This window comes from Eubalaena glacialis, chromosome 18 (genome assembly GCF_028564815.1).
Source record: "Eubalaena glacialis isolate mEubGla1 chromosome 18, mEubGla1.1.hap2.+ XY, whole genome shotgun sequence".
Taxonomy (NCBI): domain Eukaryota; kingdom Metazoa; phylum Chordata; class Mammalia; order Artiodactyla; family Balaenidae; genus Eubalaena; species Eubalaena glacialis.
In genome coordinates, this window is record NC_083733.1 from 29430127 (window position 1) to 29447281 (window position 17155).

The window sequence follows — 17155 nt, forward strand, 5'->3', positions numbered from 1 at the left end:
CCCTGGTGGCGCAGTGGTTAAGAATCCTCCTGCCAATGCAGGGGACACGGGTTTGATCCCTGGCCTGGGAAGATCCCACATGCCGCGGAGCAACTAAGCTCGTGCGCCACAACTACTGAGCCCGCATGCCACAACTACTGAAGCCCACACGCCAAGAGCCCGTGCTCCACAACAAGAGAAGCCCGCGCACCTCAACGAAGAGTAGCCCCCGCTCGCCACAACCAGAGAAAAGCCCGTGCGTAGCAACAAAGACCCAACGCAGCCAAAAATAAAATAAATAAAATAAATTTTTAAAAAAAGGCAACAACTTGACTTCAGAGCCATTCATTCATTCATTCATTCAATAAATATCTCCTGAATGTCTCCCATGTACAGGACACTGTTCCAGGCACTTCATATGTCAGTGAACAAAAGAAATGATTCCTTATCAGATCATGGTGCTTAAATTCTAGCAGGGGGAGACAGCACATAAGCTTTACAAATAAGTAATTTACTTCATTAGAAGGTGTTAAATGCTATGAAAAAAGAAAAGATAGAGCAAAGTATGGGGGATCAGGAGTCCTGTGGGTTTGAGGTATGTGTTGCAATTTTAAACAGGGTGATCACAGTGGGCTTCATGGAGACAGCAAGATTTGAGCAACAGTTTAGAATAAAGAAAGAAGGGAATGAGCCATGTGGATATCTGGGGAAGGAGCTCATCACTGGCAGAGAGAGCATGGAATAAGTCTACATTGTGAGAATTAACAAGGGGTCAGAGGGAAATAAAGGTGGGGGTGATGGGGAACCCTCTGGAGTGACACATCTACATGAAATGCTCTTCCGAGGTCACAGAAGCTGAGAACTGAAGGATGAGGGGCCTGGCCATGTGAAGAATTGGGGGGAGGGTGTTTCCGAAGGATGTTGTGGTTTTCAAACCTCTCAATACCCTGGCCACCCTTGGCTGTGGGGTGATATAGAGAAACAGAACAGTGGGAGATATACATATACACAGAGAGAGAGAGATGTTAGGAATTGACTTACATCATTATGGAGGCTGAGAAGTCCCACAATCTGTCGCCTGCAAGCTGGAGACCCAGGAAAGCTGGTGGTGTAATTGAATCCGAGTCTGGAAGCCTGGGAATGGAAGAGCCAATGGTGTAAATCCCAGTCCAAGTCCAAAGGCCGGAAAGCCAGGAGTCCGAGGGCAGGAGAAGATGGATGTCTCAGCTCAGCCAGAGAGCGAATTCACCCTTCCTCTGCCTTTTTGTTCTACTTGGACCCTCAGCAGATTGGATGATGTCCACCCACAATGGTAAGGGTGATCTTCTTTACTCAGTCTTCTGATTCAAATGCTAATCTCTTTTGGAAATATCCTCACAGACGTGCTCAGAAGTAATGTTTAATCAGCTATCTGGGCATCCCTGAGCCTGGTCAGGTTGACACATAAAATTACCCATCACGGTGAGTGGGGGGCGGAGATTTTTCTCCCAGCTCAAGCCTCAATCCCGAGGAAATCTGAGAGGCCCGAAGGGAAATGGCGGGGAGGCAGCTTTGGCCGAGTGTGTTGGGATACACATCTCACCCGGCACTGAAAGCACGAGATAGTGAGGCTTTGAGTGGGGTCAAGGCTAGGGCCTAGGCCAGACAAGTCTGAGGCTGGAGTGCCCTCAGGCAAAAGAAAAACAAACAAGCAAGAAATAAACAGTAGTGCTAGAGATGGTGAGCTCTGCTCTCTGAAATTGCATGAAGCCACAGTTGAGAACCAACCCAGGCTTCACGTTAAATACCTTGGGATATAAGATTATATCATCTCCTCTTTGGACTCTTCTTTCTTCCCTTTTTCCCTTCCTTCAACTTTACTGAAACTTAAGACTTGTGGGGCAACACGTAGCAAACTTGCAAAAGTCTGGAGAAAGCTAGCTCAACCCCTTATTGGAGGCCACTTGGAAGCTAATATTTTGGGGGTGGGGAGTTTCCAACCAACATTTTAAACTGCTTTGTCCAGCTCAGATTTAGAAGAGGCTCAGCTTTGCATGGGGGAGATTCGGAGCAAGGTCCACTCTCTCCTAGCGAGTCTCAGTCTCCCCCGCTCAGCAGAACCAAAGCCTGGGGACTCACCAGACCTGCCTTCCTTGGGAAGCAGCCTTGGGACCACCTCCAAAGAGGGAGGGCTGCAAATCCTACACAGGTATTGACTCTTTAATCAAGAGAAATTGATAAAAGGCCAGATGAGAAATTCAGGCAAGCTTTTACTGGGGCTGGTGCTGCAGCACAAGGGAGTGAAAACGAGAAACAGGTGCCCTTGCTCGCTCTCCAAGGAGGGTGGGCTCGTTCCTTAAATGGGGTGAGGGTAGGGGCCGTTTGGTGGGTTGGGCCGGAGGGGTGGCTTAGGTGGTCTGCCCACTCCCACGGTGGTGCTGTGTGCAGAGATCATGCGCAGTACCCTGATTTTACTCTCGGCACTTAAGAAATGGCAGTTGGTTTGTGGCCCTTTTAAAGTATCCTGCTGTTCACCATTGCCCCGACTGCGCATGCGTGGTTATTTTTCGTCTCACGGTTTCTTTCTTTTCTTTTTTAAATTTTTTGGCCACGCCGTGCGGCATGTAGGATCTTAGTTCCCCGACCAGGGATCCATCCTGTGCCTCCTGCACTGGAAGCGCAGAGTATTAACCACTGGACAGACAGGGAAGTCCCTCTTATAGTTTCTTTGTAAATGAAGAGACGTTTGTCCAGGTTCAAGTGCAAGCACTCTGGTAGAGAGTCCCAGGTCCCAGCCTATCTCAGTATCTCTTTTAAAAAAGTGGAAATTGGGACTTCCCTGGTGGTGCAGTGGTTAAGAATCCGCCTGCCAATGCTGGGGACACGGGTTCGAGCCCTGGTCCGGGAAGATCCCACATGCCACGGAGCAACTAAGCCCGTGCACCACTACTGAGCCTGCGCTCTAGAGCCCGCGAGCCACGACTACTGAAGCCCGCACGCCTAGAGCCTGTGCTCCGCAACAAGAGAAGCCACTGCAATGAGAAGCCCGCGTACCGCAACGAAGAGTAAACCCCGCTCGCTGCAACTAGAGAAAGCCTGCGCGCAACGAAGACCCAACTCAGCCAAAAATAAATAATAAATAAATAAATTTATATTAAAAAAAAAAAAGTGGAAATTGGGTGTGAGAGGTGATAAGATCCCTTTGGGAGGGCTTGTGGAGGAACTTCCATTCTTGGGAAGGCAATAGGTGTTCCAACCAAATGCCAGATGCTAACCTCTCCCACCTTCACCTTTCAAATATTTTATCGCAGGAGTCCTGGGATAATTTTTTTTTTTCACTGTCTCTAGATGAGCCTTGCCCCTGTGAAGCCCAATACAACCATGTGAAAGGTGCTTGCACTACAAGCAGGAAAAGTGAGGCTTCCCCATGGGGGTCGCCATGTGACTGCCCTGTCTGAAATGCCATTAGCAATCCTTTCTCCTGCTTCCTTAACCCTTGACCAGTTGTCTAATGCTGTCCTTTGTTCCTCTGTTTCCTAGGGACTAAGTGTCTTGATTTGCTGAGTGAGGACACAGACTTATTAGCAAAGGACATGAACTGCTCTGTGTCCAGCTTCTGTGGCTGCCGGCAACATCACTTCAATCTCTGCCTCTGTGGTCACGTCGCCTCCTCCTCTTCTATTCTCTGTGCATCTTCTAAGGATGCTCATCACTGGATTTAGGGCCTATCTGGATAATCCAGGATGATCTCACCTTAAGATCCTTAATTTTGGGCTTCCTTGGTGGCGCAGTGGTTGAGAATCTGCCTGCCAATGCAGGGGACACGGGTTCGAGCCCTGGTCTGGGAAGATCTCACATGCCGCGGAGCAACTAGACCCGTGAGCCACAACTACTGAGCCTGTGCGTCTGGAGCTTGTGCTCCGCAACAACAGAGGCCGCAATAGTGAGAGGCCCGCGCACCGCGATGAAGAGTGGCCCCCGCTTGCCGCAACTAGAGAAAGCCCTCGCACAGAAACGAAGACCCAACACAGCCAAAAATAAATAAATAAATAAATAAACTCCGATCTCTTTAAAAAAAAAAAAAGAGCCTTAATTTAATTACATCTGCCAAGTCCCCTTTTCCAAATAAGGTAATAGTCACAGATTCCAGGATTTGACATGGATAGCTCTTGAGGGGCCATTTTTCAGCCTACCACAAGTACAAGGGACTCAGAAACCCAGCAGAAGGAACAGATAAAAGGAGATCCGCTTCCCTCTGAAGCTGAGATGCAGCCACCTAGCACCGCTACCCTTCCTCCGTCCCAAAACTCCCACTAGTCACCCCAGACCTGCCCTCTAGGCCTCCCAGAGCAGGTCTCTCCCGAGGCCAGTTTGCGAGGGCCCTTCCGGTGGTGTTCTCTCCCCATGAGACACACAGGGAACGGAGTCCTAAAGCAGCACGGTGGCTCAGCAGCCCACTTGGATGAGGAATCCTAGAATAAGGGATAATGGGGGGTGGAAGGGATAAGAGGCAGGGAAGGGCTGGGGAATAACAAAGCCTTTTTCCCTTCCTCCGCTTTCAGAGGCGGGAAGTGCGCACTGTCTGCGGGTAGGCAGCTGCGGCGGTACACACGGGCGGGTAGGCGGGCGGGGCAGTGTCCCCCCTGCACACGGTGGGAAGTGGGTGGCTGCGCGCACCCGGCTGTGCGCGAGGCAGCGGCGGGGTGGGGGGTAGGGGCAGCGCCCGGCCGTGCACACGGCGGGGGAAGGGGGAACCGCTGCCGCAGTGCGCGCTTCCGCCCAGGCTGGTGCTCCCAGACGGAGAGAGGAGGCGCGCGCGCCTGAAGCGCTGTGCCTACGCGCCCCCGCCTGGGGCTATAAAAGCCTCGCCACCTGCTGCCGCTAGTGCGTCCAATTGCCCAAGAAGCCAACTCACCTCCTCCGGCGGCAGCTCCTCTCGACATGGATCCTGAGACCTGCCCCTGCCCTACTGGTGAGCCCCCACCCCCATCCTGCGGCACAGCGCGCCCCTTTACTTGCAAAGAACCCCGTGCCCTACGCTTTTGCTCAAGGACATTTGGGGAAAGGGAGCCTTATTTCCCCCAAGGGGCCTGGCCCCACCCCAAGTTTTACCACTTTAACCCTTCCTGTGGCACCTCCCTCTCTAGGCGGCTCCTGCACCTGCGCTGACTCCTGCAAGTGTGAGGGATGCAAATGCACCTCCTGCAAGAAGAGTGAGTGTGGGGACCCCTCTGCCCTTCCCCTCCCCGCTGTGCTCTCCGGAGCACAAGGCCTGTCCACGCAATACAGAGCGACCCCTAGGCCCCCTGTTACATTGCTTTGACTCTTACTGTAACAGAACCACCCGGGAGGCCTTAAGACTCAGTTGCAGGGGCCCCTCCCTCAATGATTGTTACCTTAGGCCCGCCCGTGGCAAGATGTTTTTGTAAATTCCCGGAAGATTCTAATGGGCAGTTGGGATTGAGAACTGCTGTCCTGGTCCAACTCCTCCCCTCAAAACCTCCAGTGCCTGGGGAGCCATTAGTGAGGCTGGGAGTTAGCTCTGGAGTTGGGGTCCCTTGGGCCATCTCGGGCCTTTGTGGATCCCCTCGATTTTACCTCCCCTGAATCTCCCCAAAGCAGTTGAACACGCAGGGGGAGAAGGAGGTGGGGGGAAGGCGCCCTTCTTCTTTGCGTGTTAGACTAGGCGTGGAGCACCCCACCCCACCCCCCGGCCATGAATCTCCTGGACCCCCTACACCTGTACCATCTCTGCTCCTGCAGGTTTAGCCTTCAAGGCCACTTACCCTGGATGTTTTCTCCTCCAGGCCTACAGCTCCCCAGCGTGGGCCTAATCCCCCCATCCCCGGGTCCTGTGCTCACAGAAGGGGCTGTGGGCTAGTTACTAGGTACCCCTCTCCCAGGGTAGCCCAGAGCGTAGCTGACACAACAGAGATGCTGAGTCAACCCAGGTGTGAGACGAGGAAGGGGGCAGTGACCTCTGGCACCCCTCCTTTTCCCCCTCCCTCTTGATGGGGACAGATGGGGAGGAGAGGCCATCAGACTGGGTGCCCCTATTTTATCTGCAGGCTGCTGCTCCTGCTGCCCCACAGAGTGTGAGAAATGTGCCAAGGATTGTGTGTGTAAAGGCGGAGAGGGTGCCGAAGCTGAGGAGAAGTGCAGCTGCTGCCAGTGAGGACGTGCCCCGTGCGAAACGTGTGTAAATAGTGCTGGGTGGCCCAGCGCCACCTGTCCCCGTGGTGAGGCTCGGCAGTGTGTCCCCTTCCCCTGCTAGCCACTGGCAAGTGACAATAAATCCTATGAATGGCATAAACCAAGGACTGGTCTCTTCTTAAAGGGGAAGGACATGGAGGGTAGAAGGAGCCTCATCTGATGGGATGGCTCAGTTGGAAGATAAAATCCTGAGATTGGCCACTGGTCTTTCTGGGACTCGGATGGAACTTCGGGGGCTGAGGACATCCTCCCACACCTTCATATGGCACTTGACCCTCTTGCCAAGTCAAGCTTAACTCTGGGGAAAGAGGGGAGACCAGACCCATATGGGTCTATCTCTTTCTCCTGCCTCTCAGCCTCACTCTCTGCATCTGTACAATGGGGTTGGGGGAAGTTAAAACCAGCCCCCAGCCCCAAAGGCCCGCGGTTTCTGTAATTTTCTAGCTGCTCCTGCAAAGCTGCCTGTTTTCAGGGTCATTAGAGGAGAGGCCAGGAGGCCTGGGCCCTGCCTTGGCAAACCGTCAGCTGCGTTTCCAAGGTCACCGCCCTAGCAGCCTGTCTCCCCGAAACAGATTGTTCAGCTCCTTTTCAAACCTTCTCATTTGGCAGTTTGTGTCCAGCTCCTTCCTTCTTCAAGGGGAAGTAGGGTAATGAGTGCTTTAATCCACGGTAGTTGTGGTGCAGTCCTTGATAAAAGGGAACACGCAGATCTACCTGGGTTGAATGGAAAAGAAAAATAGAATTCTGGCAGAGAAAAGTTTCCCAGTTAAGACAACACAGTGCTGCAAACATGTCAGTTTTCCTCCAAGTTACTTTATCAGGACAGTCCATTCAAAAGCCCACCAGGATTTTGTATTTTAACCTAACAGGCTGAGTTTCAAAAAACAGAGTGCCAGAAAAGCCAAGCCAGTTTTGGAAAGGAACAACAAAAAAGGCTTGTTCTAACTGCATACCAGTACTTGTTCTAAAGCTCTAGGAAGTGGTGTCAGCTCAGAATAGATCAGTTGGACAGAGAGGATAATTCAAAAATAGACCCCAGTGCAGCTGCAAGTAAGAGACATGAAATCAGCAGTGAAAGGATACACTAGTTAGTGAAAAGTGCTGAAACAATGGGCTACCCCTTTGCATATCAGTTAAAAAATAATTTTCAATTGACTTAAACACCCAGGAGCGAAATCAAATCTGTAAAAGATTTTGGAAGAGGAAAATAGGAGAATGCTTATTACTTTGGGGTGGAGGTACCTCTTTTAACTAAGACACCAAAAAGATTGATAAATGTGAGATTATCTTGTACAAAGTTCTCTTAAGTACATTATCTTACTTGATCCTTACAACTCTAGAAGAATGGTATGATTATTAAACCCATTTTACAGATGGGGCAATAGGGCTTAGGGTAATCTGCATGCAGTCTACTGAGAGATAAACTGAGGCATATTAAAATTTTTAAGAGTTGATTTGAGCAAATATCTATTCAAATCGGGCAGCATGCAATGTAGCAGATAGAAAGGAGCTCAGAGGAGCTGCACAAAACGAAAGACTTTTATAGCTAGAAGGGAACAAGGAAGTCATAACAGGCAAAAAAGCAGGTTGGTTATTGCAGTTACTTTCCTTCAGGGGATGGCAGGGGCCTCTCAGGCAGATTACCTAACAAGTGCTGATCAGGTGATTTCTGATTGGTTAAAGATTTCAGGGAGAGCCGAAGTCCCTGGTGACATGGGGCTTAGCATAAGCAACTCCATTTTGAGCCTGCTGTCTTGTGCTTAACAGGCGACAAAGCTAGAATGTGGTAGAGCCAGGATATGAACCCAGGCTGTCTGACTAAAGTCTAGGCTCTTAAACCTAACCATGCTTGTCTTCTCTGTTTGTTTCTGGCTTGCCTTGTGTTACAAGAAGCATCAAAACAAAGCTAAATTACCTCACACCCATTAGGATAGTGTCTGTCCCTTTGGGCTGCTGTAACAAAATACCACAGATTGGGCGGCTTATAGACAACAGAAATTTATTTCTTACAGTTTGAGAGACTAGAAGTCTGAGTTTAGGGTGCCAGCATGGTTGGGTGAAGCCCCTTTTCTGGGTCAAAGACTTCTCATTGCATCCTCACATGGTGGAAAGGACTAGGGGCTCTGTGGGGTTTCTTTTATAAAAGCACTAATCCCATTCATGAGAGCTCTACCCTCATGACCCCAAAGGACACAAATATTCAGACCGTAGCAGATGACCAGTATCAGGAAGACAAAAATAACAAAAAAACAGAAAATAAGTGTTGGCAAGGATGTGGAGAAATTGGAACCTTTGTGCACTATTGGAGGAAATGTAAAATGGTGGTTCCTCCAAAAATTAAAAAGAGAATTACCTTACGATCCAGCAATTCCACTTCTGGGTATATACCCAAAAGAAGTGAAAGCAGGGTCTTGAAGAGAAATTTGGAGGGTATTTTAACAGTAGTTACTCAAGTTTAAAACGTACATACCTTCAACCCAGGAAGTTCACTGTCCCATCGTTGGTATCAGCAGAAGCCTCAAAACAAGCTAAATATCCTTCAGGAGTGAAGTATAAAAATGGTCATAATGAACATCTGATAAAAACGCATCTGCAATGGAAAGACCACCACATCTTACCATTCAGTAGGGAAAAAAACCCGAGGTATATGTATAGTATAATGCTAATCACATTAAAAGGGAAATTTAAACTATATATGTGTATATGTGTGTGTATATATGGGCAAGGGTGTCTTTCATGAGCGTGTGCATGACGGTGGTGACAGAGGTGCTCAGGGCGTCGGTGATTTGGAAGGAGATCTTGCAGAGGTAGGCTAGTTCATCACCTCCACGATGTTGATGATCTTTTCACAATAAATATATCTATTCTTTCTATCCCACCATCTAATGCCAGAATCCACCAGCCTCTGTTCCTATTGCCATGGTGACAGGAAACTATCTCCCAAGGCGGTCCCTTCCAAGTTGTCACCAGCTCTAATTGCAAGAAAGGCCTTTCCCACCCAGAGCAGAATCTTTATTCCTGGTACTGCCCTTGGGACCACAGAGCACAAGTCTATTCTCTTCTTTTCAGCATGCCATAAACATGTAGGTGTGGCATCAGGAAGTCCTGGGTTCAAATCCCCACACTGCCACTTACAGCTGTGTGACCCTGAACAGGCCATGTAACTCTTCAGTGCCTCATCTGTAAAATGGAGATACTAACAGCATCTGCCTTGTAGGACTGTGCCGAGGTCTAAGTGAAATAAACTCAGAATGTCCTGATGCATAGTACGTGCTCAATATTATGCCCCATGACTACTATGGCAGATGAGAGATAATTGCAAACATGTTGACTCCTTCCATCAAGACCTGGGGTCTTCATCCTTTCCCCTCGAATCTGGGCAGGCTCTGTGGCTTCTTGACCAATCGAAAGTGGTGAAAGTGACCTGTGCTAGTTTCAGGGCCCAGGGCTTAAGAGACTCACAGCTACCACTCCTGTCTCTTGGGACTCTCACCCTTGGCGCCCTGAGCCAAATGTAAGGAATCTAATTGCCCTGAGGCCACCATGCTGAAGAGGCCACATGAGGGAGCTCTGGTCTTTAGTTCCAGCTGAGCTCAGCCCTCCAGCCACGCCTGCTAGGGTGCCAGACACGTGAGTGAAGCTGTCTTAGATCCTCCAGACCAGCCCATCCACCAACTGAATGCCACCAAGTGACCTCAGACAGTGACACATGAAAACAAAAGAATCACCCAAATGAGCGCTTCTCAAATTCCTGACCCACAAAACCAGGAGCGACAATTAATTGCCTGTTGTTTAAACTGCAGTTTTGGGTGATTTGTTGTACGGCTACAGGAGCAACCACTGTCCACATATCTGAAGGTAACTGTTTTCTTGCAGATTGAACCTGCCCACCCCTCTCAGTTGTTGCTCACATGATGGGGTTTTGAGTCTTAGGACTATTGTGATCAACTGTCTTCTGGACTGTTGAAGCCCAATAATGAACACAGCCCTCAGGGTGGTCTGCCCAACTGTGCCAGTTAAGAATCTATCCAGAACGATTTAAACAAAAAAGGAAATTCTGGACTCACAGTGGCTTCAGGCTTGGCTGGATCCAGGTGCTCCAATGATATTGTCAGGCTCCATTTCCTTTACGATAAATTTATTCTCAGGCTCTTTCTCATGGAGACAAAGGCTCTAGAAACTCAGCTTCACACCCTTTCAGGTTGAAGCCTAGATGGAAAGAGTATCTGTCATTCTCCTAGCATTTCCAGGAGGAGTTCCATTGATTCTCTCCGGTTCATGGCTCGGTGACCCAATCAGAGCCAATCACTATGTCCAGGAAGATGGAATTTCCTGGGAGCCCACGAATGGGGCCGACTCCATCCATCCATCTTAGCCTACGTGGACTAGGAGTAGGGAAGAGTGATTCTACAAAGGAAGCCTAAGGGTACCGTCACAGGGTAAGGATGAATGGATGACTCAGCAGCAGAACTAAAAATATCCACATTTGCAGTTAAAAAGAGATGAAAAATCACCTCCCTCATTCTGGATGGCATACTTCTATTAATGCAGACTAGGGCCACATCATTGCCTCATACTGATAACTCACACCAAATTTGCAGAGGGGTGTTTTTCCTCATCTTATGCTGCTTGGCTTCATTTTCCTCACTTCCTACCACATGAGGACTGCAGGCATTAGAAAGTCCTTCCTCTCCACCTCTGTCCCACAAGGCTTACAGGGGTACAGAGATGAGCAAAACTGGGCCTGGGCTGCCCTTCACCTTTGCCGATTGGTCATCCCTCTCCTCTCAGAGTCAAAATGACTTAAGAGAGACAGCTTAGAACTGAAAACAAATTTTACTGCCAACACAGATGGCCCAAACCCAGGGCTTGATTCAATAATTTACAGGGCAAAAACAAGCGTTATTGTCTCCTCATTGAGTTGGATTGTTTCCCCTGAGTGGACAAGTGACCATCTGATTTATAAGAAACCAGGAATTTTGCATATAATGTGGGTGCGTATGTAACAACAACAACAGCAAAATCTGCCCACCATCCAAAGAGCAGCCCTTCCGTGCTCTCGGTCCACGGGGCTGCCAGACACAGCGAGATTTCTGAGACCTTGGCTTTAAAATCAGAGCATGTTTGCATGTGACCCTCAAATTCTAGTACAATCTGATCATTTGACAAATGAGTAAACTGATGCTCAGGGGAGCCCTGGCCCATAACAGCCCCAAGGTCACTCAGCAAGTGGGTGGCAGAGTGACAATTAGAAATTAGTCCTTCTGACAGTTCAACTCTCCTGCCCTGCTTGGAGTTTCTGAGTGACCACACAGGTCCCAGAGTGGTGAAAAACAAGTTTTTTACTTTCATTTTGTAATCGGCCCTAATGCCGGGGGGCAGGGCTGGGAAGGGAGGACACATCAGGGGATTTACCCCTATTAATTGATTTGACAAATATTTATTAAGCACCAACTGTAAACTTGGCCCTGGGCTGAGGGCTGGAAGCACATTTCAGGGGCAGTGAGTGCTCTTGGTGTTTTCAGTGGCAGGTAGGTGTGGAGGGACAAAGATCCCAGAATCACACACTTTCCTATGTATTACAGACATGGAAGGAAGGAAAAGGACAAGCTGTTTACCAGCACATTCCACAGGCATCCTGACCTAGCACAGGGGTCAGGACGGGCTCCCAGGAGAAAGTGACGTCTGAGCTGAGCTGTGAAGACATTTCCACAGGACTTTACAGTAAATGCTGCGAGGACGGCCTGTCCTCCGCCCACCTCCTCACTAAACTCCCCACTGCAGCAACCAGCATTCCCTAAACCTGCCACCAACCTTCCAGTAACCTGCTCATCTGATGACACACTCTGGGCAATCCCAGGATAATGATCTAAGATCCATTTCACAGCAGCCAGACATGTGCCAGCAGGGAAGCAGGATGTACCTCCCCAGAAAGGAATTTGGACCGCACTTCCACTCTTCCCCTCTGCATCCACTGGGGAAGAAAGTTCTTGTGAGGTTTTCCCTTCCAAATGTTCCATGGGAATGCCAACTTTCCATCCGGCTGCTTCTTCCACGGGCTGGAATACAACTCCTTCCTCTTCCCCTGCCTGGCGAAGACTTTCTCACCCTCAGGCCCAAGGCAATGGCCCACCTGACTGGCCCACCTCCTCCCAGGCTGGACTGGGTCTCCCCTCTGTTCCCCCTGCCTCCATCCTAGCCATGACCCTGGTATTACTTTTCCCACACACCCATGAGGCTGCCCCCATGACTATGAGTTTCCTGAGTACAAGGCTTGTGGCTTCTTGATCCTTATTCTCCCCTGTTGGTGATGTCTACCCTTAGAGGGACTTCAGCATCTGCTGGGCCCACTGATTTGAACCAGGCTCTGCCACTCACTAGCTCTGTGACCTTGGGCAAGTTACTTAACTTCTCTGGGCCTCCATACTCTAAAATGGGAATGATGACTAGTCCTTACCTCACAGGGTTGTTAGAGGATTAAATGAGAGCTCGCACATAACACGCTTACACCTTCCCTATCGCATGCTAAAGCACTCGATATACAGTATGTCATCAATAACCATCCCACGGGTTTAATATGATGCTACACAATCTTTAAGCCTTGACGGGTGCAGAGTTTTTTTTTTTAATCTGTCCTGACTTCCCACCGGTTTTCCGCCAGAGCAGGATCCGCAATACCCACTCTCTTAACTACTCAGGTTCAAGCACAGGGCACCGGACGCGGTGGGGAGAGTGGGGGTAGGGCGTGCTGGGGCAGGGGGAAGGCGGTGGCGGGAACTGCGCACACAGCGAAGGGCAGGGGTCAGGGTGCTCCGCGCACAGCCCGGGCCAGCCCTGCACGCGGGGTCCGCGCTCTGCACCCGGCCCTCCCTCGCCGAGGCGCACGTAGGGCGGCTACTGAGAACTGGTGCCGGGTGGCCCGTGTGCACAGCTCGGGGCGCCGCGCGGGCCGCCAGTGACTCAGCGCGGGGCGTGTGCAGGCTGCGCCCGCCCCGGAGGGCTTTTGCACTCGCCCCGGCTCCTTCTCGCTATAAAGGCAGCCCACGGCGCCCTCCGCCTCAGCACGCCCCCTCGACGTCCTTGCCATCCTTCGTGCCGCAGTCTCCGGACCCCAGCCTCCGCTTCCTCTCGCCATGGATCCCAACTGCTCCTGCGCCGCGGGTAAGGAGATCTGGTTCGGGGTTGGGTGTCGATTGTAGAACTAGAGAAGCAATTTCTGACTCATCACTCACGTTCCGGGAACAAACTGCCCCTTTCGAAAGTGTTTTGGTGTACCCGCCTCTATTCTAAGTTAAACTAGGAGATCCCGTTTGACCGATAAGGAGATCAGAGTTCGTGGCTTGCCCAGGTTTCCACGAGTTGGTTGTGGAACTGGGACTCAAACTCGGGCTCCTAGCACCCATGCCCGCGTTCGAGTCTCCGGGAACCGTTTTTATGTCGGCCGTTCTCTTTGCAGGTGGATCCTGCACGTGTGCCGGCTCCTGCAAATGCAAAGAGTGCAAATGCACCTCCTGCAAGAAGAGTAAGTGGAATTTTCTCTACATCTACCCCTAACGCGCCCACCCCCCCCGCCACGCCCCCCCCACGCCCCCAGCCCCCAGCCCTCTACAACACGGAAGGGAATTTAAATAGGGCAGTAGTTGCCCCTTCCCTAGGGACGGTGGCGCCTCCACTGGAGAGGACGGGAAGCCTTATTAATCCTTTGTTCCAAGCGCTCATTTCTGCCGCCTCCTTCCCTTGCCCAGGCTGCTGCTCCTGCTGCCCCCCGGGCTGCACCAAGTGTGCCCAGGGCTGCGTCTGCAAAGGGGCCTCCGACAAGTGCAGCTGCTGTGCCTGATGTCGCGGAGAGCCTGCCCCGGGTGTAAATAGAGCAATGTGTACAAACCTACATTCCTCTTTTTTTTTTTTGTCCTATAAAATACAAGAATGATAATAAAAGTGGTTGGCTTTATTCTGGCTGTTTTCCTCGACTTGACCAGGGCTGGGGTGAGGGACTGGGCTAGAAGTACAGAGACTTGGTTTCTGGACCAAAATGTTAGCCCTTAACAAACCCAGTGCCTTGTTCAAGCCACATTACCCCACTGGGCTTCATCTTCTGTAAAATGCAAGAGCCTTAGGCCAGATGCTATAAGGACACTGGGCACATAAAGGGTCCCCTCTGTTTTCAAGTCAAGGGTTGGTGGCACAGAAACTTCTCATTCCAGAATTCTCATTCTCCATGGTTTCCCTGTTCAACTTCAGTTCCTCGCTGGATTTTAGTCTTGAAAGTGACTAAAGGGGTGGAAAACTCCCTCACCTGCTTGAATCTAAATGGGGCTTCTAAAAAATCCCTGTGGTGAAGGAACATTTCATTATAAAAATGCCATAGAACAATACAAAGCCCATGTTTTTAGATTCCACACACATAATTTCAATCAATATATGAAAAACAAACAAAATCAGAGATTTAAAAACGTCGCACACATGTTCATCGAAGGTGTCCATTGAGCACCATTGCAATCTGTCCTTCCAAAATCCAGCCCTTGGCTACTTGAAAGCAGCAAAATAACTAGGGATGTGGAGGGAATTACACAGTCATTTCCCATGAAGAGGGCGTGTGCCTGAGAATTGGTTCCAGATGGACTATTTCATGTCCGCCCGTGCGTGCTGGGTGATGGCAGATTCTGCAGTTTGGAGGGTGTGGTGGTGTTTATTAGGCAGGGGTGAGGTGCCCTGTGACTTGTAATTAATGCCAACAGTTAGTCCCCCTGGCTATTTGTGGAGGGAATGGCTATTTGATGTAAAATAAAAGAGAAAGACAAGTCACGTGGCCCAAGAGTCAAGACCGTGCTTGCCCACAGATGCCCTGTGTGAAGAGGGGATTTCAGAAACCAGCCTGTGCTGAGTGCGTGGGCGTCTCAGTTCACAGCCTGTTTTGCCACAGGTGGTATGGCCTGGGCATGTTACTCAACATCTGAGTCTCTATTTTCCCATTTGTGAAAAAGAGATGATATCTCTACGTGGGGATTAAATGATAGTGTCCTGCCTTAATAAACAGTGGCCATTATGATCATTCTGTCCACACTGACATTCGTGGAGAGAGAAACCTTTTAGCTCCCAACAAGCTCTTGGGGAAAAGCTCATTGGTTTAGAAGCATTGTTCTGGGTTGGAGGTTAAGGATGGGATTGGAAATTTGCTGATCCGGTGCCAAAGGGAGTATGGATGACCTCCAAAGAGACTCCCCAGGACAAGATGCTGCCACAGCATTTGGACAGACTCAGAAGCCATTCCCATGCTTCATGTCGTTTGATCTGCACAGGAACCAGTGAGAGAGTGAATGTGCAGGGGTTGGAGTGATTGTGCTGATTCCAGAGAGGTTAAGCAACCTGCCCAAGGTCACACAGCTCAGAGGTCAGAGGTCTGAACCTACACTACAGCTGACCTCACCCCCTGGCCACAGCTGGCAGATAATGATGTCACTGAATGCTAAATCCTGCCTCTCACTATTCAGAGTTAGAAGGACCTTTCGAAAAGGACAGATTGTGCTCCTGGCTTGACACATGGGAAACTGAATTCCAGAGAGGTCACAGAACTATACAGACTGCCTGCTCAGTGCTCTTCCCATTGCTGCCTCTGTGTCAGCTTTCAACATCCTCATCTGTCATATGAAGTCCTGGTGTAAGATCGTGGGTGAGGGCATGATGCTGCAGTCAGCCTGCATGAGTGCCAATCTCACCTGCGTCACTTATAGCCACAGGACATAATCTCTCTGTGGCTCAGTCTCCTCCACTTTTAAAGGGGCAAAATAAAAGCATATGATTCAGAAGATTAAAGAACTAGTACATGTAAAGAACTTAGTATGGTGCTTGGCACGTGGTGAGTGGTCTATAATGTTAGCCATTTATTATTATTATTATTATTATTATTAACATAGGAGGTATTTATTTACCTCTAGACACAGAAGCAGTGGTGGTGTGCCTAGCTGTGTGTCCTGTGTTGTCCTCAACTGATCAGCACTGGGGATTTATAACCCTGAGCACAACAGTCTGTGCCCTTTGCTACCACTTGCACCAGTATTTTACTTAACATTTTTCCTTTAATGATTTATATGTTTTAAAATATATTTGTATTAGCATTCTCCAGAGAAACAGAACCAGCAGGGTGTAGGTAGGTAGGTAGATAGAGAGAGAGATAAAGAGAGAGTGAGAGAGAGAGATTTATTTTAAGAAATTGGCTCATGCAACTGTGGAAGCTGGCACGACTGAAATTTATAGGGCTAGCCAGCAGCCCGGAAATTCCAGTAGGAGTTGATGTTGCTTGCAATCTTGAGTCTAAAGGCCGTCTGGAGGCCCAATTCCCTCCTCTTCAAGAGACCTCAGTTTTTCTCTAAGGCCTTCACTGACTGGATGAGGCCTTCCACATTATGAAGGGTAATCTGCTTTTCTCAAAGTCTACTGATTTAAATGTTAATCACATCTGAAAAATACCTTCACAGCAACATCAGGCTAGTGTGTGACCAAGGATTGGGCATGACAGCCTAAAACACGTTGGTACATAAAACTAACCATTATAGACCACCACTTATCAAACTAGCACCCACACAACTTCGTAAACCGTACTTAATCTCCCAACAAAGACAATAACAAGGTCATACTTCTGCCTAACATGACACAACTATCCTACCTACAACTGAAAATGTATAACACTGTTCCCAAAGAAGGACGCAAACTCCTTGGGTGATGGTCACTTTTGTACTTGATATCATGTAACAAATACTGTGATGTTAACAATACGTAAATACTACAATGTAAAGTCAATACATTCTATGTTATATGAGAAGGGGATAAAAGAGGGAAGAAAACAAAGATATTTGCTGTATATATAGAAACATATTTATAACAAAATAATGAAGAAGTACTCCTAACAATTACAGTTGTCATTTCTGTTCTGTTTCTGGAACTGGTCATGTGGTCACAGCTGACATTTATAAACATCTTCTTATAC

At 49.2% G+C, this 17155-nt stretch overlaps 1 protein-coding gene and 1 long non-coding RNA gene across 2 annotated transcripts in view; one reads left to right on the forward strand and one right to left on the reverse strand.

Annotated features, from left to right (window-relative positions):
* Positions 1 to 17155, reverse strand: part of LOC133078151 (uncharacterized) — a 57914-nt gene that overhangs the window by 29574 nt on the left and 11185 nt on the right. The window contains exons 2-5 of the long non-coding RNA XR_009697839.1: positions 10239 to 10380; positions 8642 to 8708; positions 6766 to 6885; positions 1021 to 1113 (exon numbers count right to left, since the gene is read on the reverse strand). This is a non-coding gene — a long non-coding RNA (uncharacterized LOC133078151). The remainder of the gene's footprint in view (positions 1 to 1020; positions 1114 to 6765; positions 6886 to 8641; positions 8709 to 10238; positions 10381 to 17155) is intronic.
* LOC133078146 (metallothionein) lies at positions 13203 to 14122 on the forward strand. Its single transcript, XM_061173061.1, has 3 exons — positions 13203 to 13332; positions 13628 to 13693; positions 13917 to 14122. The coding sequence occupies exons 1-3, from the start codon at positions 13305 to 13307 to the stop codon at positions 14006 to 14008; spliced, it is 186 nt and encodes a 61-aa protein (XP_061029044.1). The 5' UTR covers positions 13203 to 13304; the 3' UTR covers positions 14009 to 14122.